The 23,035-nt window shown below is 41.1% G+C and overlaps 1 protein-coding gene across 4 annotated transcripts in view; it reads right to left on the bottom strand.

Annotated features, from left to right (window-relative positions):
- Positions 1-2,976: 2,976 nt before the first annotated feature.
- NAB1 (NGFI-A binding protein 1) overlaps positions 2,977-23,035 on the bottom strand; it is a 44,643-nt gene continuing 24,584 nt past the window's right edge. For 3 of the 4 annotated variants that reach the window (XM_044241178.1, XM_044241177.1, XM_044241179.1), the window contains 5 exons: positions 21,681-21,732; positions 11,379-11,468; positions 9,381-9,543; positions 7,341-7,454; positions 2,977-5,491 (listed from right to left, as the gene is read on the bottom strand). In XM_044241178.1, coding sequence (XP_044097113.1) covers positions 5,403-5,491; positions 7,341-7,454; positions 9,381-9,543; positions 11,379-11,468; positions 21,681-21,732 — 508 coding nt within the window. In that variant the 3' untranslated portion in view covers positions 2,977-5,402. The remainder of the gene's footprint in view (positions 5,492-7,340; positions 7,455-9,380; positions 9,544-11,378; positions 11,469-21,680; positions 21,733-23,035) is intronic. The other variant, XM_044241180.1, reaches the window with a different exon arrangement.

Here is a 23,035-nt window from a genome sequence, read left to right as displayed (position 1 = left end):
CACCGTCACGGCGCTCACCCACGGCACAACCAGGCTCGGACCCACCTGCCTGGTTCACCAGGACGGTCACAGCATTTGCTCTTCGGAAGCAGAGGAAAAATCTCGGGCTGGTGTCAACGTTTGTGCTGCGCTACCACCTTACCTGGAACAAGTGTTTTATTTATTTCATCTGCATTTTGCAACATGTTTGATGGCAGCATTCAATTCACTCTTTCTTTGAGTTTGTGAAGCAACGTTTTGGAGAACTTACACTGGAAAACTAAATAGACAGCAGTTGTATCGTAAAGTAAAAACAAATAAATAGAGGCAATTTCTCACTGAAGTGTCTGAAATCAGGCAAGAAGAGTAAAATGGGAAAAAAAAAAGAATAAAATGGAAGAAGGATCATAACTAAACATTTCAGGTATATGTTGAAAAAACCCTAAGATTAGTATTTTATATGATTCATTTCTGATGTTCCTTGTTCGAGGGTTTTATCCAATTGCTATAAACATTTCTTTTAACTGAAGATGAACTTCTAAAGACCAAAGCTTTAACATTATTGGAGTAGTATGTTGGAAGTAGATAATTTAGTTGTCAGAACAACAACCTTAGAAACTGTGACCAGATACCCAAATTTTGGAGACCCCAAATTCAACAGGATGCTGTTTTAATACTTAAAAATTTTGTGGCCTTTAAAAGACAAGGAGAATATGAAAGAAACAACAGAGCTTAGTTAACCAATTCTGTAAATAGAACTAATCATTATTCATAGTTCCCTTAAAAGTGATTAAAATTTTCTAAACTGATAAAGATTTGCAAGTTAAACCTAAAAAATACATTTCTGATTAGATTTTTTCTGCATACAAAAAAAAATAAAGAACTTCACGGTATTTTTTTTTTAAATATTCATAGGTCAGTAGAAACGAAATTAGAGGTTTTAAAGCTTTAACCACTACGTACTCAAAAAGTTAAAAAAAAAATCCTACCCCTAGCGTTTAGTTTTTTTATCACTTCTATGTAAAATAAAAATGATTTTACAGAGTCAGTAAGGAAATAGTTAACAGTAAGGTTTTTTTTTTTTTTTTTTTTTAAAGATTTTATTTATTTATTTGAGAGAGAGAGACAGTGAGAGAGAGCATGAGCGAGGAGAAGGTCAGAGAGCGAAGCAGACTCCCCATGGAGCTGGGAGCCTGATGCGGGACTCGATCCCGGGACTCCAGGATCACGCCCTGAGCCGGAGGCAGTCGTCCAACCAACTGAGCCACCCAGGCGTCCCAACAGTAAGGTTTTTAAGATTAGATATATTTACAGTAAAAATACATTTTTGGACATTGCATCATTCTTTTATTAATTTTGGAGGTCCACTTGAGAATCTCATTTATGAGGACACCCACAGATAAGGAATAAATAAGCCTGGATTCCCTGAAACAACACGCGCACAGCTGGACCATACGGTGGTGTTTAGTTAAAGAGCAGCTACCATATTTGGTTATATGCTTTAAGCTGTTACAAACACAAAACATTTACTCAATTCTAACTTAGCTGTTTGCTAACCAAATTCATTTCCTATAAGAGAAAGACCTCCTAGTTTCATTAGGTTAATACCTTGGTTGATTTTCTGTTGAGGACTCAGTGCAGTCACAGCACAGAAGCAAAAGAGGTTTGTATCAATAATTCTTCACATCTGAGTAACCACGTGAGCAGACTACAGGTGAGAAAATTCCCTGCGTGCTTATTTAGGTTTTAAGTCGTAAATACCATCAACTATAACTGTAAATGTACATTTGGTGATAGTAGCCCCATAATCACCAAATCCTAAAGCTTTTACCCAAGTGGTCTTACTAACCGGGGATAAGAAAACCCCCCAGCCTTCTGACAGTTCAGTGGGACTACCAAAAAGAATTCTTATCCTGGCAAGCAGATCCAACGGGCTGAAACTAAGAATTTTTTTTCCGCTAAGTGGCCTCAGAGCGAAGGAAATGCACTGCCTCTATGTCCTTCCAGCACACCTCGCCTCCTGTTAACTTCTCTAGCTCTGGCTGGTCTCTTCTGCATCTGTCAGGCCAGTGTTTGCTTTCACCATCCGAGTGCCCACCAGCACGGTGCCTGCAGAGGACGCAACACACTTCAATGTCCGCTCCTTGTTCACCCAAGTCTGTGACGCACTGAAATGTGTATTTTCTCTGAGCGGTACTCGTTCCCGTTCAATGAAGTGCTGGATTCACAAAGGGCGAGCACACCTCGTGTTTCCTCTGTAGCCTCTACCCTCGCCCCGCCGGCCGGCACAGTGCCGGACCCCAGGAAGCTCTTCATTAATCTACTGGATGCAGCAATTACAACTTCATGGCAGGGGTGCCTGGGTGCAGGTAAGCACCCGACTTTTGATTTGGGCTCAGGTCGTGATCTCAGGGTCAGGAGATCAAGCCCCGAATAGGGTTCTGCCCTGGCAGAACCTGCTTTGAGGCCTGCTTCAAATTCTCTCTCCCTCTCTCTGCCCCTCCCTCCCCGCCACTCACCCTGCTCTCTCTCAATCTCACTCTCCAGAAAACAAAGCCAAAAAACCTTCCTCGCAAAGCTGCTGCTCATTCTCTACCATAGGTTAGCTCGGTATCATAATTAGCTGTAATACCGAGGCCACATCACATTAGCACTTTACAAATACTACTATATTAAATATGTTAAATGCTAATGTTCCTTTTGTTAATTTAGTTGGATGGATAGCTTTTACGATGTCTCTGTAAACCTCTCCTAAGTGAGAACAACATAAACCAAACCCGTTCCTCGACAAACCAGTCAACTGAGCACCTGTATGCCAAAGAACTTTCTAGAAACGAAGGTCACTGGTCATAATACTTTGTCTTGACGTAAGACGTAAGTCCTGGCCCCGGCCCCTCACACCTGAGCCCAGACCAAATACTCAGAGAGGGGAGGCAGGCGAGGCTCACATCACCTACTGTGAAAAGTGCTTTGCAGGAAGTTATATACACATGCGTGTGTGAGGCACAGAAATCTTTATTGCCACAGGAAGCAAGTGCACTCGTCCCACCTCACCAACAGATGTAAGAGTCACAGGAACGCAGACGTCACGTGATCAAGTACAACGTAGACTTGGGGAGAAATGGTCCCTTGGACTATATCGGCTATAATACTGAGGTAACCAATTGACCTTGTTCAGTGAAAATACCTCGAACACAATGAAAAAATCAACTAGTTATAACATCCAATTCATATATACAATTCAAATAAAAATATATATTATTTGCTTCAATGTATAGCAAATTTAATACATTAGTGTTTACAAAATAAAAACTGTATTCTACTGGAATTTTTCTTGTGCTTCCCCCTTATCATTAAGCTTGAAAGACCAGGAAAGTGTGATACTTAAGGAAACTTACTTATGGATTTAAAGATGCAGTTTGTGGGGCCATGAAAGACAGGTAAGTATTAACTGGAAGGTTACTGCATCTTTAAAAATTGTTGCTTATTAAAATCTACAAACTTGAACTGTAAGACACAATTAAAAAAAAACCCACAAAATTTCTCAAAATAGATTAGAATACAGGAAACGTTTCATGAAACTACTGAGATACTAACCAGTTCTATGGCTAATATTAAAAACTGAACAATCTATTTAAATCGTACTCAAACTATTTCTACACACAGTGAACAATACAACCACAATAATCAATCTCAAGCTAGCAACAAAGTTGCAAGGTCCATAAAAAGCTTCTTCAGTGGGCAAAACACTATGGTACAATTAAAACACTTAGGGGAAAAGAGCCTTTCAATAGTATAAAAGTTGTTTACTGGTGTTTCTACTATAAAGCTATTCTACAAATCAGAATGAAAAAGCAATTATACATGTGACAGTGATCAGAGACTACAGTCCAGACATTTCATCTAATGTGTGGCCGATGGGCTCCAGTATAATGGATTATGACTTAGTATTTTGTACACAGTTAGGACTTAGAGCAGAACTAAAAACAAACAAAAAAACACTACATATCCCAACTCAGGATGCTGTTCTCATCAAAATCTGGGTCTAGATGAATCTGAAGGAAGTAGGTAAAGCTGTCAAATGTCTTCTCTTAAACCAACAGAAAAAATGTAAATTGGTAGAAATGGTATTTTTTTTTAAACTATGGGTTCCAATGTGAACTTCTCGTAAGTATGCAAGGACATTATCAACATTTAAGCACACCCCCATAAATATGCACACAGCCCATTTATTAAATAGGGGGAATTGAAAGAGACTTTCAAGCTAAAATGAATTTAAAGAAAAACTGCATATGCAAATATGAAAGGTACACAAAACTGTAAAATAAATAATCCAGGTGTCAACTAAACCTCCACAGAATTATGCCTGCAAATGTGGATATAACAATTGTCCACACTTGGGACCGTCTGAGTGGGAAGACACTCCCCAAGGGCAAGACGCCTACTTTCTCTGACTCCATCCAGGACACCAAGAAGGGCCAGACATACAGTGGTGCTGACTCGATTTTGTATGACAGCCTTTCTGACAGTGACCAGCCTTATCACATTTGGGGTTAACTTACTGAGACTTAATCTATTCAACACATTCTTCAACAACAATGTTTAAGTCACGGCTTTTACACATCAGTTCACCTGTTTCAAGTTCTCTGTCCAAGGACCAGCTTCCTATTTTTATGATGAGAGAATGATATACTAAAATCTGAATCAACCACATAAGAGAGATTTTCTACTCTCTTGCTCATCTTTTAAACTTTACTTTAGAATTTATTAATTGCGTAAGTGTGCCTGAGCCAGCAAAAGTGACATTTTACTTCCAAAAATGACACATTTCCTGTTAAACAAAGTCGGTTTTATCAAATATTAAATCCACAATATTTTCCTTGGTTTGAATTGAGCATTTGCTTTCCATTTGTCCAAAACCACTGCAACCTTGCCAATAACTACATTGCTTAAACTTTCTTTATGACTGCAAAGATTCTAAACTCTAACATATAAGAATATTTATGCTAAACACACTTAAAACAGACAGTGAAATTTCAAGTAAAATAAACTGTATCCACATTTACTGGACCAAACATGTCTCCACATCTAGATTTTACTTCTATAAATTACACAAATACATTGTACATTCTTAAATAATGAATGCTTACAATATTAATTTGTAAGCTTTTCCACATAAAACAACTTACACAGGAATGTGAATGGATCAGTATTTCTGTTACAGACTGCAACATTCTCTCAATTTTCTCCTTTGTGGCTGCTGTGTTATCTTCCTGGTTTCCGCAGACTATGTATCAGTCCTTATGCTTTGGCTATGAAATCTGTTTGAGCTGAATGAGGCAACGTTGGTTATTAAGGCTTATTTCTATGATGGAGCATTATCCTTAAATTGCCATTTCCAGAGAACAGCGGGAGAATCACAGCTATCTTGAATCTTCAGGCTCTGTTTTGATGACTTTCTTTTCTAACGTAAAAGCTGAGTGAGGGTAGTCTTTTAAAATCCCAAGACTCTCTGCATAAAAATGGAAACACAAAGTGTGTTGATACTTTAAATCAATGGATCACAAAAAACAAATTCCAACTTATAAAAACCATCCCCCAATCTCCATAGCAAACAGTTTCAACTATTCATAATTCTGCAATTCCATATAGAAATTTCATGTTTATAGAGTTGCAATTAAAAGCTTGGATTCTGGGGGCACCTGGGTGACTCAGTTGTTAAGCTGGTGCCTTTGGCTCAGGTCACGATCCCAGGGTCTTGGGGTCGAGCCCCACATTGGGCTCGAGAAGCCTGCTTCTCCCTCTCCCTTTCCCAGTGCCCCTGCTTGTGTTCCCTCTCTCGTTTTGTCTCTCTCTGTCAAATAAATAAATAAAATCCACCCCCCACCCCACGACAAAAAAAAGAGCTTGGATTCTGGATTTAAATTCCATCTCTGCCAGTTACTAGCTGTGTACATCTCCAGGCAACTCACATACCTCTCTACACCTTAGTATCTTTCTTCTTCTATAAAATGGGGATAGTTACCTATATAGGATGGCATGAGAGTTAAATCATAAAAGGCACAAAAATGCATATAGATCATATTTTTCTTTGATGGTTAGTTCAACATTAAAAAAATATATAAAAAAAACTGGTCATGCATCTACAAAAAAAGTTAATTACTATCAGTGAAAAAGAGACAGAAAACATCTTCCATATTTAAACATGGAACCTTATGAAAAGTTCTAGCCACAAACAGGAGGGTGGGAGAAACAAGATCAAAGAATGAAGGCCACTCCCATAAGGACCCGTTCCTTGGAGTTACGCGTGTGTAGTTACTTCAACCTCGTGAGGACACTACAAATGACAAGAAAATGTAGTATCTATGCGAAGGACTAATGCTGGAAGATACATATCCACACGCACGTGTACACACACATGCACCCTTTGAAAAGGATTCTAGATGTGTAACCAAAACTAACAGCTAATCTGAAATTAGGCAGCTCAATTTATGAATCTGCTCTCTCTATGCAAAAGTAGATATTAAAATTAGCAAGAGTCTAGAAATAGTAGCTACCATTTACAGGATCCCTATCAGTGAGGCAATTCGTCCGTGCTACCTTGTTTAATACTCTCACGTGCTACCTTGTTTAATACTCCCACGTGCTACCTTGTTTAATACTCTCACCTACTCTATGCAGCAGAAATGATGTCTGTTTCACAGATGAAGTAACAGCGTTCAAGTGACTCCTGATGCTACTGTAACTCCAAGATGATCTGATACCAGATCATACGGGAAGGAGGGAGAAGCAGCCTTCCCGCCACGATCCCGATACTTTCAAACGGTGCTGCTCTCTAATACTTTGTCTAACTCACTTCTTCATGGGGAAAAATAGTCAAGCATCTAATACGGAACAGCTTATCCTTTTATGGAGTTCAGTTTAATTCTAAAATATAAATACCATCCCCAAAATGCACCTGCAAGAAGTTTAGATTTTGGTATACAAGGTTTCCTTAGTTTGCAAGTAAACACGTAATCCACTGCTTTCATAGTATGAAAGGCTGGAAAAAGGCAATTACATAACTCTAATCAGCCACGTATTATCTGGTTTAAAATTCTGTATACCAGTTAATCAAAACAGTATCATCCTTCATGAGTTTTTCCCTGTCAATTCTTTGGAATACCAAGTTCTAAAAATAAGTGGCCATTATTATGGCAATCTATTATTTCCAAAGGGAGAAATACTGGTAACAGTAATGACCCTATATTTTGGCTGGGAATGGGGGAGAGCAGGAGTGGAGATAGTGGAAGGTAGGAAAACAGAATTTAACGATGTCTTATTCAAGTATCCCTCTCTCTAATCACATCCCATATTCTTACCTGATTGGGACTTCGCCTCACTGGAGTAAAGTCTACTCAGCTCTCCATCCACCACAAAATGATGGGGTTGTCTGTTCTGTAAATTAGGCATTCGAAGATTCAAAGGTCTTTCTCCTAAAGGAAAAGGGGGAAAAAAGTATGAATAATATTAAAAACATGCTATGTTTTTTCTTAAAAATGTATTTTTTTGGAAGATTTTATTTATTTGACAGAAAGAGACACAGCAAGAGAGAAAACACAAGCAGGGGGAGTGGGAGAGGGAGAAGCAGCCTTCCCGCCAAGCAGGGAGCCTGATGCGGGGCTCGATCCCAGGACCCTGGGATCATGACCTGGGCCAAGGACAGATGCTTAACGACTGAGCCACCCAGGTGCCCCAAAAATACATTTTCATGAATTCCCTGAACACTCCTTAGGAAAGGAATAAGGAAAGCCAACAGGCACTGAAGAATTTAAATAATAGCTGAGAAGTATTTTAAAAAATAGTTTAGGAAGGAAATGGCAACTCACGCTAGTTCCAAGGTTTACAATTCTGCCAGGACATTTTTCAGAGTGAAACATGAACCAAACAAAAGACTGAGATTTCCAGTAAGCACTCCAGCTCTGGCACAGAGTACGTTCCCTCTGTAAGGCATTTTCTTACCAGCGCACAGTTTACCAAGACGTGTCATTAACACATAATATAACGAGTGCCAGAGAAACAGAGAGGGCTCCAACAACTGCCCGTTACTGAACAGCAGAACCCGCGGCAGACCCAAGAAGACAGAAGTAGCACAGACAAGGTAAAAATGCTTAAAAGCCACATCACCTTCTGTCATACACCTAGACCCACACGCCTAGCATACTGCCACCCCACGTGTCATTATCCTGACTCCACCAATTACGGTCATTCAGTCACTCATTAATTTTGCTTTTGCTTCTTAAACTCTTAAGTCTTAACTGTCAAGGATGATTGGAGAGGTTAAACAAGACCTCAACTCAGCAGTTTCTGTAACATCTTTTAAAAGGAAGAATACTCTTCTCCTCCAGCACTCTGGTCTGCTGACATATTTTACTCTCCAGGTGGAGAATGCTTGTTAAGACAGTATTATCACTTAGGAATCTTTTTTTTTTTGGACAATGGTAGCCACTCACTAGAAAAGTATAGCAATATGTAAAACAAGAAGGTCCTACAACATTACTGTTTTCTTCAAACACACATCACTATCTGAAACTCTGTGTCGTGTGCTATACATCTGCCTCCACTGGAGAGTGAGCTGCGAGCCAGCAGGGACTTAACGCCACCGATGTGCCCGTGGTGCCCAGAAGTGCACCCGGCACGCCGGAAGAGCCTATGAGCGCATGACAACGACGTGAGATTTCCTTCGTGTGTCCATGCAACAAAAATTTCAAATTGATAAAAATATTCATAAATCACAGCTCTCTAAACTTAAGAGTTTAAGAGAACCATTTCTAATGCCACACCCACACCCAACAGTTTCACAGAGGCCATGGTCAATCTACAGCTTGAAGAACAAAAACTTCAAGTCTCTCCGTTCTTATACTATCTCTACACATCTCCGTACTCCTGTCCCAGTGCTTGAGAAGCAGTTACCATATCGTCTTAGAAACCAGATGTTATAAATTTCATAGACAAATTTGTTTTTGAAGTCCAAGAAAATATGAAGCTGTGAGCTTCTAAAAACTGGTAATGTCTCCCATGGCATCAGGGACTTTGGGGAAAAGGATCTTTACTGTTTACATGTCCCATTCCCACTCACCCTGTACAAAATACGGGTCAACTGCACGGGTCAGCTAGTTTAGGGATAATAAGGTAAAAAAACAAACGTACAAACAAAGTAAGCCCAAAACTTTTGCTAGTTAAATCTGCAGACTGAATCCTTTCCTTTTGTGAAAAAGAGACAATTTGAAGATGAAGTTTTATGGGGAACTTAATAACAAAATCGCTCTAAAATACCAGAATTTAAAAACAAGCCGACTTCTGCTGCTCTCTACCGTGCACACAGCCCCCGGCTTGCCGAGCGCAGGTCATCCAAGACCCACCTTGCCCATCCGAGGTGTCAGAAGCCGCGCCGTTCGGGCTGTGCTCCTCGGAGGCCTGCCTGTAGAGCCCCGCCGAAAGCCTCCGCTCGGCGTGCTGCAGTCTCTCATAGCCAGCTGGGGTGCAAAGGAACTCCATCTGCTTTGCCATCACCTTTTCAGGCTGCTAGTAAGTAAAGCAAAAATAAAATCAGGAACTAAAACAGTCTACATTTTTTTTTAATGGTTTAAAGATGCCAATTTCAGACTCCAGCAAATATATTTAGTATTCATTAAATTAGTTCACACTTCATGTGGTATACACGTTCCATAAATATGCTTAGATGTCTATATCATCATGTTAAAACATAAAATGTTGGATTCTGTGCAAGAGGGGGAAAAAGAAAAACCTTCCTGCTCGTCCTTTAAAGAGAATTCCATATTTCAGCTCAAAGGCAAAATAACCTTAGCTTTGTTTCCTGAAGTACTGAGTCCTTTAAAATATTTTTTAAAAAAGGAACCTCAGAGCAACAGCAACATCTGCTAGAAACACACAGGGTGAGATCTTGGCATTCTTATTTTAGGATCTGGCACTACGCATACTCTGATATGATGACAGCATGTTGGGGGAGAAAAGGTGTAAAATGGCTGTCTAGAAGGACAAGACAAACACCCCTCCCACCGAAATTAAACAATGCAAATTATGCAGGAAAAACATCAGTGCCAACGAGACTCTCCCCTTCACCATGGAATGAAACTGCAGTATTTCCCAACCGATCATAAAAAGACAACTTTAAAATACACAAGTAAAGGGCGCCTGGTGGCTCAGTGGGTTAAGTCTCTGCCTTCGGCTCAGGTCATGATCTCAGGTTTCTGGGATCGAGTCCCACATTGGGCTCTCTGCTCGGCAGGGAGCCTGCTTCCTCCTCTCTCTCTCTCTCTCTGCCTGCCTCTCTGCCTACGTGTGATCTCTCTCTCTGTCAAATAAATCAATAAAATCTTTAAAAAAATACACAAGTAAATAGAAATTCATCTCTGCCATGTGTTTTTTAAGTTCCTTCTTTACATATTACTGCTTTAAATTACTTATATGTGATATTCAAAGTAGTGCATTTGTGATATTCTGCCAAGGAAGTTAATAGTCAAAATGCAAATAGGAGTCACTGCTGTGCCATACAGAAGGGTAGTACAAGGAAGCTGCTGTATGAAATTAGTTCCAAAAAATCCTGATTCACAATAGTAAAAATCAATAAATGAAAAAATATTAACTCACAGAATAGGATAAAAGCTTATACTATTTTTCTGAATGCACATAAACCAGATCAAAAGGAGCTTTAATTCATTTGAACTTATTACTAATTAATTGGGAAAATTTCAGTAAGATTTCTAAAGAAGAAGTGTCATTTTTCATTCTCTTAATAAAAAAAACAAAACTTGGCACTACTGAATTTGACCAAGAGCAGCTGCCAGGCAGAAGATCAACAGGAATAAAACTTACTGTCCTTTCTAAAAGGTGGTATTTGCAGAGATGACTTTTTAAAACGCTAATTTAAGGATACAATGATGAAACAATAGCAAAAGCACCCAAAGATACATATTAAGGTAAGAATTTTTTCTCATCCATGAATCAAAATGACTTAAAAATAGCTACAATGCTGATGATTAAGGTTTTCTTGAGAACTAGTCCTGTTTTATCTCAAAGTTCTGTAACACACAGCCCTAATCAACATGGCTTTCTTCCTGGTATCAAATTCCTCTACCTCTAGGTAGAGACTCTGTGTTTCTTCCTACAAAACTACAAAGAGTAGATATCACTGTATCAGATTCTGCTCATAACCCAATCAAATTATGTTGTCGCTGCTCTCTTGTTGACACAGCTGTGCATGAGCGGACTTTTCAGAAACAACCAGAAATAAATCCAGTCCTCAGAAGCTTAAAACTGAAGCTGGCTGAAGCACCCATTTGTTTCTCAATCTACAGGTATTATTATGAAGCGTTTATTGGCGGTTTGCGTTACGTTACCTGCGAACCAAGGCCAGCAAGCTCTTCGCTCTTCGCTTTGGCCTGCTGGAAGAGCGTTTGCACAGAGTCCTGGAAATCTGGAAATCCATCCTACGGGTCAACAGTTAAGTCCTTTTTAGAATTTGTAATTAAAATACCAACAACTCAGAAAACAGAACAACAACGACAACCAAACACTTTAATCCTACTACCCAAGTAACCATGATTAAGATTTTAATGTACAATACTTCCTTTCAGTCTTTTATGGTACAATTACCTTATTTCTACACTTGTTACTTTACTAAAAATACAAACAAAAAAGATGGTAAGAATTACACATCTTTTGCACATGCAGACTTCATGTAAGAATTACACATCTTTTGCACATGCAGACTTCATGAGCATTAATAGAAATTGCTGTATAACATTTCATATAGCATTTCATCTAGTGGCTCAAGTAGTAATAATCACTATTTTTATATTGGACATTTAGATTCTTATTTTTAGGTTGAAAAACACTGCAAAAATATTTTCACAGGAACAACTCTTTCCATAGCTTAGGTTACCCAGTACAGTAGATTCCTAGTACAATTACTGCAAAGGGATGAACATTTTTATGAACATTTTTCATTCACTTCCCCCAAAGGCCTTTACTGGCTAATTAGACTGTAAGTTTTCCTTGCCAGCACTGGGTGTTGTTGTTTTCTTAATTTTTGCCGATTCTTATTTTTGTATCGATATTCAAAATTTTTTAAATGTTATATACACTATAGCTATATAACACTTTTATTTTGTAAATTCTTCTATCACTGTAAGCTTCAGAAAGGCATTCTGCTTTAGAGATTTGACAAATACTCAAATATACCCTCTAGCTTTTCTAAAGCTTTACTTGTTTGCTTTGTTTCTAAAATCTCTCTAACCCATCAAGAATTTATTCTGTTCTATGTACAACGTGAATAGTCTTCAAAGTGCTCCCCAATAACCCCAATCCGAATTTCTGAAGAATTCTGCCATGCCGAGTGGTCATTTCTCCTTCAGAATCTCACATGACAGGCAACAGGGATTTGAATTGGAATGACCCGCTCTGGAGGTTCCTGGGGGGCACAGTTCGGTAAGCAGCCGACTCTGATTTCAGCTCAGGTTGTGTTCTCGGGGTCCTGGGATCGAGCCCCAAGTCAGGCTCCCTGCTCAGTAGGGAATGTGCTTCAGGTCCCTCTCTCTCTCTCTCTCCCTGTCGCCCCACTGCTTGCTCTCACACTCTCTCTAAAATAAATCAATCCTCAAAGAAGGAAGAGGAGAAGAAATAAAAAAGGCCTGCACTCATGTTCCAATTCTACCACTTACCAGCTACGTAACACCAGAGAAATAACTCAACCTTTCTGAACGTTAGTTTCCTAACTGTTCATAATATTTTTATGAAAAATACAGGTAAGAGCACCTCTCTGTGAGGGTTGTTGTGAGTTGTGAGGATGTAGTCACTTAGCGCGTAATCACTGCCACGTAAGTACGTCAACACACACTAAACTCCATGAAACCGCTGACTCGAGGCACCCTCCTCCTGCACAGCACATCAACTTAAAGGACTTTCACTGAACTTTTTATTATGAAAGCCCAATCCATCTACTACTTTTTTCAGTTGTTTAGTGGTTTTTGCTCATTTAGTGCTTTACATGAAATTTATATCCACAAACATGACAACAACGTGATTTAAGTAAATTTACTATAAACTGAAGCATTCCTCACAGAAATGGTCACAACCTCCAAAATATTTCTCCCCTAGTTTCATGAACTATGTATTTGTAACAAAGGATAAATCATTAAAAACCAAAGTTCTTATTATAACCTACAAGAGATGTAATAATAACACAGTATTGTGTCTGAAGTAAGGCATACTGATTCAGCAGTTTTTCCCCATCAGGGTCTTCTTTCTCCACAGGGACTCTCAGGTTTTCAAAGATTTCATCTACCAAAATCCATTTCTTAAGTAATTTGCCATTTTTAAATTCAAAGACATGAAATAGAGTCAAGGGCAAATAAATTTGACATCTCTGGATAGTCTCAAGTAGCTTTATGATGGGTCAACATAAAATTGGCATTTATTTGAGAAAGAGAGAGAGAAAGAAAAAGAACTCGAGCAAGCAGGGGAGGCGCAGAGGGAGGAGATCCCCCGCTGAGCAAAGAGCCCAGCTCGGGGATCCCAGGACCCTGGAATCACAACCCCAACCAAAGGCAGACACCCAACCAACTGATCCTCCCAAGTGCCCCCAATCAGCATTTTTTAAAAAAAGATTTTATTTATTTATTTGACACAGAGAGAGAGAGAGAGAGAGAGATCACAAGTAGGCAGAGAAGCAGGCAAAGAGGAGGAAGCAAGCTCCCTGCTGAGCAGAGAGCCTGACACGAGGCTCGATCCCAGGACCCTGAGATCATGACCTGAGCTGAAGGCAGATCTTAACCCACTGAGCCACCCAGGTGCCCCCCAATCAGCATTTTTAAAGCATTGAAAATAGCTACCTTTCTAGACACCCCCAGACCGAGGACTCAGAGGAACGTATGGCATATAATTGTTAACTGAGCTAGAATGAACGTTATACAAATGGATGCAATTTAAATCTAAGCGAAAGTACACTTGCTTCGTCATTCGATTTTTCTCTCAGAACTTATTCAGACCTAAATCTAGCTTCCTCTTAGCAGTCTCCCCTTTGAGTGAAGAGCACTCATCTGTCAGGGTTGGTCAGTGAGTTCAACAGGGGAGGCTGGGAGAAGACCTGGGAAACGAGAAGCTATCATTTTCCAGGTGACGACCACGTGCCCTGGTTCCGCACCGCGTTGTGCATTTCACGTGCGTCCCCCTAATTTAACCCCAGCACAGACGCCCGCAGGCTCCTCTGCTGTCACGGCTCGGACAGCGGCTCGAAGCCTCTGCTCCTGTTCGGCATTTCTAAGGCGCACGGCAGTCAACGCAGCCACAGCTCTCCCAGCGCGCATTCCCCAGCTGAACCGGCCTACCTCCGCGATCTACACGGAGTTCAAAACCCCATCCTACTACCGACTGACTGCGATACTGGACAGACTGTTTCTTCTCTGTGTGTCTACTCAGCTAACTGCAGAACTGTTTTAAGGAACAAAAACTCATCAAGAACACTTAGCACAGTGTTTGGCACATAGACATTACCCAATTAAAGGTCTGCTACTGATATTTATTAAGTTCCCTTTTCAAGCTCCCAGAGTAATCACAGTAAAACAGACAGCAGGCTACAAGTGACTTACTGCATGTCTATGGTACATGGGGAATTAAGATAAATTTGGGGGAAATTTACACAGTATAAACATCTTAGAGATTACTTACATAGTATAAGATATCTTGGGTATTTAACAGTAAAACCAGCAAGAAAATATTGAACATATTGGTAGGGAATGGTTTTAGTGGAAAGAACAACAGAAATCTGGAAATACTTGTTTATTCATTCATCAAAAATTTCTCGTTTGACCAACAGGTTCTAGATTCTGTACTCAATGCTGGGGATTCGATGACTCTTGCCTCCTGACAAGTCGTCTAGAGGAAGAAAAGGACAAAAAGATCCAGAGCAGAGAGGAGAACAGCGTCAGGGAAGCCTTCTGAGAGGGCGTGATACTAGGCCTCGACTTGAAAGAAGAGAATTCTCCAGGGAAAGAGAGCAGCTTGTATAGAAGCCTAGAGGTGGAAAGAAAGGGACGGCATCCCTCAGAAGCTGGAGAACTACGGCTACCAGGGGAAATACACTAAGAGGCAACGGCGAGAGAAACTGGACACGCAGGCCCAAATTCTGTGAGACCTTGTAAGCCATGTTAAGAATTGTCGATTTTATCTTAAATTCAAAGAGAAGCCACTGAAGGTCTTGGGGAAGAAACAAACCAATCTGTGCTCCTGAAAGCTCCGTCTGAACGTGTGGGAGACCCAGGAAGCCCTGGGTGGGGTGTGCCCAGGCCAGAACCTCCAGAACTCCCGTGCTGTTTCTAAAGGACCTTACAGAAGAGCGAGCGATCTAGTCTCCTCGTGCTGAGAATTCGATGTGTGACCCCAGGCAGGGCAGTTAACCTCACGATTTCCAGTGTTCCCAATTTTTAAGTGGAAATTATACCACCTGCTATATCCACCCAATGGAGAGTCGTGGGGGTTAAATGCAGTAACGCAAACGGCAACTCTCGGAAAAGCGCCCGTTGCTACACAAACACGTGGTGGCGCGTGTTCTGGTGTCAGAATGCTTAACCAGGAGAACGCGACAAAGCTGGAAGGTACTGCAAACTCTGCATGTGGCAGTTTCTGGGAATCGGACACTGCTCCTCCGCTGACGGAGAGAGGCAAAGACATGGATTTAGTAACGCACACCTCGCCAAGCAGGCAGCGATCTCGAGAGACTGGGGCGAGTCACTCTGACTCCCTCGCACAGTCTCTGATGGTTCCCTATGGGCCAACTACAAGGCTCAGCAGCCGTCACTCCACGACCTGCATCTGCAGGGACCCAAAATACGTGGCTTAGATAGAAAAGAGAGAACATTCCCCAGAAACTGGTCTCTTTCACGAGACGTTTGGTGCAGGACTTCTGCTGCACGTCTCTCCAGCTTTTTTCCCCAAGCAGCAGCAGGACCACACTATGAGCCATTCATCTGCAAGGTCGTCTTCATGTCACTTCATGTCACGGCCACCGCCACTAATCACAGGCTCCCTCGCTGCTGAGCGTGGAGAAAACAAGACCCGGGGTGGGATGCTGCTCGTGGCCTCGGACTCTCCTCCCGCTGGGTCCACCCCCACCCCTCCCTAACCTCGCCCCCAAATACCACAAGCTGCTTTATAGCCGCTGCTTAGCTTCAAAACCGCTTGTTGCCACAGATGTTCTCCGCCTCACACACGCATTTTCCTTTTTTTTTTTTCTTTTTTTACTCACACTTTCTATATGAATAGCAGATTGTAATGCTTCTTGTTTTCTGATCCAAAGGGGGGAAGAGTGTACATCAAATTAGACCAGCTTGCCTTCAACAACCTCAGTAAATGCGTAGGTGGATGTTCTGACCCTCTTCCCTCCCCCTGCCTCCCTCTCCCACCCTACCCCGCTGGAACTGCTCGCAGATGTTTCCTCCAAGTCTTTCAAGATCCAATTCTCTGACTTTCTGGTCTCTATTAACGAACTGCATTTCTTTCATCCAGCTTTCTCTGATTGCTTTGCACTCCCAGCCCACACAGGACCAAGAATGCTGTCCCCTCCCACCCCTCTGCCTGGTCGCCAGCAGTTCGGTGAGCGAAGAGAAGCCACAGAGGAGATCTGAACAGCACCAGCCCCTGCACTCAGCTCCCGTGGCCGGTTCTCTTACATGTTCTGTCTTCCAAGATCTCACTCACTACAAACACGGGAGGGGAGGACGGGGTTTGTTCATGTAACGTTATGTTCTTCATGAAAAAGAAAGGCTGTCCACTGAATCCGTTTTTAGTTATTATTTTTAAAAGACACGAGCGCCAGGACTGTGGGTGGTCGTGTCTCATCGTTAACTCACTGTCAGTCGTTCTGAAATATACGGTCACAGTTAAGACAGAACAAAATCAAACTAATTTTTCTTGATTTACTATTTATCTTCCCAACGCCATGCTTCTCCTCATTCCAAATAATCAGTTTATCAAATGGCAATGCCTTACATTTAAATATATTTTGTAACTTATATTGTTAAATTTCCCACTCAAAACTTAACCATTGCTTGGACATGCCTCCTTGAAACAGAAATGGTAACTAACTGCCCCCTTTCCCTCTTCGTTTAAAGGCTGCATTTCTGCAAACACTCGGCCTTCGTACCCTCCTAGCAGGAGCAAAGGTGTAAGGCCAACAGCGCTTCTCACACCGAATGTGCAGTGTGACTGCTCGTCAGCACGCGGGAAGGTACCTGCAGGCCTGGCTCTGCCACTAGAGAGAAATGTGGCAGCTGGAGCAAGTCACAGAGACTCTCTGGGTGTCTCTTTGGCTATAAACGGAAATCCTAAAGCGTCCACATCAAGATAAACAAGAAGGTTTGTGATAACGAATTTCAAATGCCTCGCAGGGACAGGCATCGATAGAGTCAATAAAAAAGTTACTTTTTTGCACGTGTCCCAGAGCTAGATCTGAGGTCTCCGATGGGAAAAAAAAAAAAAAAAAAAACCAAAAACATAATTCGTCTCCATTCACCTGAAAGTGGATCCACACAAAGGACTGTATTCCAGGTGGACAAGCCACTCATCGGGTCCAGACCGGAGATCCACTCCCAAACCTCGCCTGCCAACACACAGGGCTGAAGGGGCACCTTCTAGAGGTGTCGTTCCAGGCGGTGGGCTCCCCTCCAGCCTTCCTAAGCCAGCAGGCTTCTTCCTCGGTGTCTGCTTCATTACTCTCAAATTATAGAGTACAAAAGCTCTCTGTTACTTGATGTCCGACATGCCCTACAGGAAGGGGTTATGCTGAGCACCCACTGCGATGCTGTGCGGTAGGACACAGCCGCCACAGAACCAAGAGCGATCAAAGAATAGCTAGCTGCCCTTAAAGGGGGACAGCCCACTACACAGTAAGAGGAAAAAGTCAGACAAGGATTTTAAAACCTATACCCAACACTTCATGAACAGACCAGGAAATCACAGCATTTGGCAAAAAGAAAGCACCTTCCCAAGTCTGAACAAAGTGTTGGCCTTGTGAGTGTGTCCTAGCGCACAGCCGTCCAAGAAAATGTTTCCTTCCCTTCCATGTCTATTTTTTTAATCTCATTTCTATTTTATCTACTGGACATTACATTTCTTTTTGTACACTATAAAAATTATCTTTTTGAGATAAAAAAAGAGTCAGCAATTTGGCATGTATGCTAATTGGTTACTGTCAAGGGTTTTAGAAAAATGAAAATGAAAGAAAAAATTCTCATTAGCTTGGGTCTAGTAATCTGCTATAATTTATAACGTGCTAAGCTTATCTTTATAGTATTTTCTTTTAATAGAAAATGAGTAATTCAAATGAAATAAGAAAGAGTATGTTCAAAGAATTCTAAAATCTTTCCAGTTTTACCGTTGAAGTCCTTGGTGTCAGTCATAAATTCTACAAATTGGTCTCACTGTTCTTCTAACCGTGCCCGGTATTCTCTTACCCCACTCTTTGCCCACACTAGTCTACCTCTGTAATGCCCCTCCACCCGACACTGACCTTCGAAAACCCTTTCAACCTAAAACCCAGCCCACACCATGTCTCCCGTCACTGGTGGCTGCGTACAAAACAGGTCTAACGGCGCACGGATACTCGATGAAATGCCATAAGGGAGTGCAGCCCACAGAACACTAACTCCCTCCGTGTCGGCTTCTGGAATCGCGTGAGCAGCACTGGAATCTCAAATCTGAGTTAGAGGACGTAAGAGAACGGAGACGAGGCCTGGTGCCGATGCTGTGTGTTTTGCGAAGGATTACCCTGACCCATGTGTCGGTACGCCCAGGCAGAAAACACACGCTCTCGGGAGAGAGACTGTTGCCCTGCGGTCCGGAAGTGCTTTTAAAAAACAAAGCAATAACGAAATTTAAACAGGCCAGCAGAATAGGCAAACTATCGTCCCAGCTAAAAAGCTCAGGTCCCTCTTTATTTCTGGGAAACAAAATCAAGAGTTTAGTGCCTATAACAGCATTTAAAGTGGCCTGGGCTGATGAGTCACTTGTCTTATTTAGGAAGGGTTAGAACTGTTATTCCCAGAAGAAGGAAACACCGATTATCTTAATTCTAAGTCCAGAACTGTTCAAGCGGCTCTGGGAATGTTAGTAAAACAGTTACCATCGTTCAGTAGCTCTAGTGGGACGTATTTGAAGGAACAGAAGGTCACGTCTAATGCAATGACCCAACACTCTGAGCTACTAAAAAGAAACTCAAAACCCTGTGCTGGATACAAAAAACACTGCTTAAATTTCAAATAAGGGCCACCAAGGAGGTCAGAAGACTCATTAATACAGCTGAACGAGAAACAGTGACAGCTCCAACAGCCGGTGAGATTCATGATCGCAGATGTGCAACAGTGATCTCTGAACACAGACAAAAAAGGAAAGCAGGGCTTCGATGGGAGAAGAGCCCCAGTGAGGATTACATGGAGGGCCAACAGTGAGAAAGAGGCAGACAGGATTTCTAGCCCAGCGGCTGACTACTCTTCCTGGCCCTGGGCAGGTTTTGAACCTTCTTTCCTCTAACTCCTCTGACAGCACATGCTTCTTCGCAGTCTCTGGAGTCACCTGATTTCCCATTCAGTGGCAGAGTCACTGTATCTACAGGGATCCTCTCTTGTCCGTTACCTTGGGATACAACAGGATAAAACCATGTCATCACAAGTTAGATTATCTTCTAATGGCCTTTTTGGTAATTCCAGCCATTTTTTTAGCATTGTATCTGAGACTAACTGGTCTTAAGCATTACTCAAGAGCTAACAGTGATGCTGATTACAAATACAAGCACAACTTTTAAAAGTGTGGCCTTTTTTGGACAAAATTCTTCTCTTCTTTGAGAACCACTGCTTTAGGATAAAGTTCGTAAGAAGTCAAAGATGCTTAGCCATTCTCTCACCTCACTGATTTTACTAAGTGCTTATTAAGTGCGAGGCACTATCATCAAATCCGAGTACAGAGCAGCGGACAGGCAGGTGAGAGCTGTATGCTCATCCAACGGGCCAGACTGATAACAGAAACAAATACATCATAGTTTCAGATGCCGGCGAGGGCTGTGAAAACCAACAAAACAAAGCAGGAGAAAGAGACTAAATGCGACTGAGGCAAAGGTGCCCTTTCAGAAAGGGAGGCAAGAAGTCAGAGGCAGCTCGGCTGTGAGCTGAGGCCCCATGAAGAGCTGCAGAACGGTCTGCGCTGGGGAACAAGCAGCGAGTGCTGAGGCAGGATGAGCTCGACCTGTTCTAGCACCGGAGAGTGGGTCAGTTTAGTGGGGACACGGGAAGAATGGGGAAGTGTGGCAGCAGATGAGGTCAGACACGCAGATAGAGTCAGATCACGTAGGGTCTTACATGTCTCCACGAGTGTAGATTTTATTCTAGGCACAGGAGAAAGCCACCGGAAAGATTTAAGTGAGAAAGTGAGAAAGGGATACATGTTTAAAAGGTAACTGTGGGGACGCCTGGGTGGCTCAGTTGGTTAAGTGACTACCTTTGGCTCAAGTCATGAACCCAGGGTCCTGGGATCGAGTCCCTCGTGGGAGTCTGCTTCGCCCTCTGCCCACCCAAGCCCACCCATGTGCATGTGCACACCTACTCTCTCTCAAAAATAAAATCTTTAAGAGAAAAAAAGGTAACTGTAGCTTTGGTGTAACTGAAAGACTATAGACAAACAGACACTTAGTTAAAATAATGAGAAGAATTTAGGGTAATCTAACACAGCTTATTTGCTTTAACTTGAAATGAACAGATGTTGAAGAAAGTACAGGCCCTCATCCCCTGCCCAAGAAAAAAAAAAGGAAGGATCTCTTAGACTTCAAATTTCTATTCTGCTGAAGACCGGCCTTTAAAAAAACATTCAATCCAAATTAATTAACAGTAGTTTTGAAACTGTTCTGTAGTTGTGACAGCCCTGAGAAAAGGATATATTTTTTCTTGCTCAACTCCCACCTTACCTCTCGCAGACCTAAAATCAGAAGGACAACCTCGGGGCTCCTGGGTGGCTTGGTCAGTTAAAGCATCAGACTCTTGATTCTGGGGCCGGTCATGATCTCAGGGTCCTGGGACTGAGCCCTTCGTCAGGCTCCTAGCTCAGTGGGGAGTCTACTTCCTCCCTCTCCATCTGCCTCCCTCTCCCTGCTCATTCTCTCTTGCTCTCAAATAAATAAATCTTAAAAAAAAAAAAGAAATAAGAAAAAAAAGGACAGCCTCAACCATGATCCTCTAAAAGAGGCTTGATTATAGGAAAGTCTCCATTACTTGGAAATACTAAATTGTCATTTATTTCTCTCAGATCATTAATATAAACAACATTTAGCTCCTCTAAATGTGTACTTGGTAAGATGACTAATGATATAAATAAGATTATAAAAAAATCATTTAATGAGTAGAGTTTTTAAATCTCTAAGAAACACCTATTGACAAATCAACCTATGATAAATTGACTGGAAATCAATCTCATTATTGTTGCTTCCTTCTAAGAATCTCTTCAGTATTCTAGTTTGAATCAGATACTTCAAAGCAACAAAATTCTATATTGTCTTAAAGATTCTACAATTCAGTAACATTTTTTATTTGTTTATGGAACGCCCTTTTCAGTTTGAACTAGTAAACATTATTAGCATAAGAAAATTTAATGCATAATCTTACCTCCACTTTAATTCTCTTCGGGGATAATTCATCTCTTTCTCCACATTTTGACCTGAATAAAATGGGAGGGAAAAAAACTTGAGAAGGTAACAAATTTTATTCTAAAGACATCTCAATCTATAAACGTCCACCAAAACATACACCCCTGAAATCCTTACACCAGAAATAAGACATTCATATTACAGACATAACAAAAAAGACTTTTCATCACTTCTAAATTAACATCAGGGAAGTATGCAGACACAATTTTATTATACATTTTAAAAGGCCACTACCTAAAAACTTCCCCACAAAGAAAGTACTCAATAAATATGTAATGATTATCAAATAATGCAAAAGGCAAAAAAAATCAAGCAGGATTATACCACATGATATCTTCCTATGGACCAGCAGGAACACCAGTATAAGAGGCCCAAAGTGGCCATTTAAGATGAATGCTTAAGGCTACGTAAGATTAAAATGCATCTATTGTCTATCTATTGAAACTACCGATGCATTTTCCCTCAACCTAGAGATCCCTCTGCTGGCACTCTATCCCAAGGGTACCTACAGATACAAGAAACTGCCAATTAAACTGTAATAAGCCATCAATTACAAGTTATCCTTCAAAGTAAAAGATGTTAAAATGTGAAAAGTACATTTCAGAATCAACAAAATATATATGTCATTATTTATTATGATGATATTTATAATGATAACAGGCTAGAAACAACTCAAGTATCCATCAGTAGGGGCTGGGTAAATAAATCATAGTGGGGCACTGGGGTGGCTCGGTCGGTTAAGTGTCTGCCTTTAGCACAGGTCATGGTCCTGGGATCATGCAACTGAGCCCAGCATCAGGCTCCCTGCACAACAGGGAGTCTGCTTCTCCTGCCCATCCCCTGCTCATGCACATGTGCGCTCGCTCTCTCTTTTGCAAATAAATAATCTTTAAAAAATAAATAATCTTTAAAAAAAATCATAGTACATACACACAATGCAATACCATGGTGCTGTAAAAAATAATGAAGAAGATGTGTACATACTACCATAATGAGGTTGCCGAGACATGTTATAAACAAAATACAGAATAATACAGATACATACTACCTACTGTTTTTTGGTAAAAGAGAAAATATATATCGTTTCAAGTACATTAACACAGACTGGAAAGATGAAAGATGAAAAAGAAACTAATAAAACGACTTCTTTGAGAAGAGGAAGAAGTTAAAGGAGACCAGAATGGGAATGTAACTTTTTATATTACATATTCACATGGTTTTGGCTTCTAAATTATGCAAGCGTGTTATATATTTAACTTAAAAAGTACATAAATGGAAATACGACAAGAAACAGCTAAAAATTGTGGAAAGCAA

Source organism: Neovison vison, chromosome 3, assembly GCF_020171115.1.
Source record: "Neovison vison isolate M4711 chromosome 3, ASM_NN_V1, whole genome shotgun sequence".
NCBI lineage: Eukaryota > Metazoa > Chordata > Mammalia > Carnivora > Mustelidae > Neogale > Neogale vison.
This window is presented reverse-complemented; position numbering and strand designations above follow the sequence as displayed.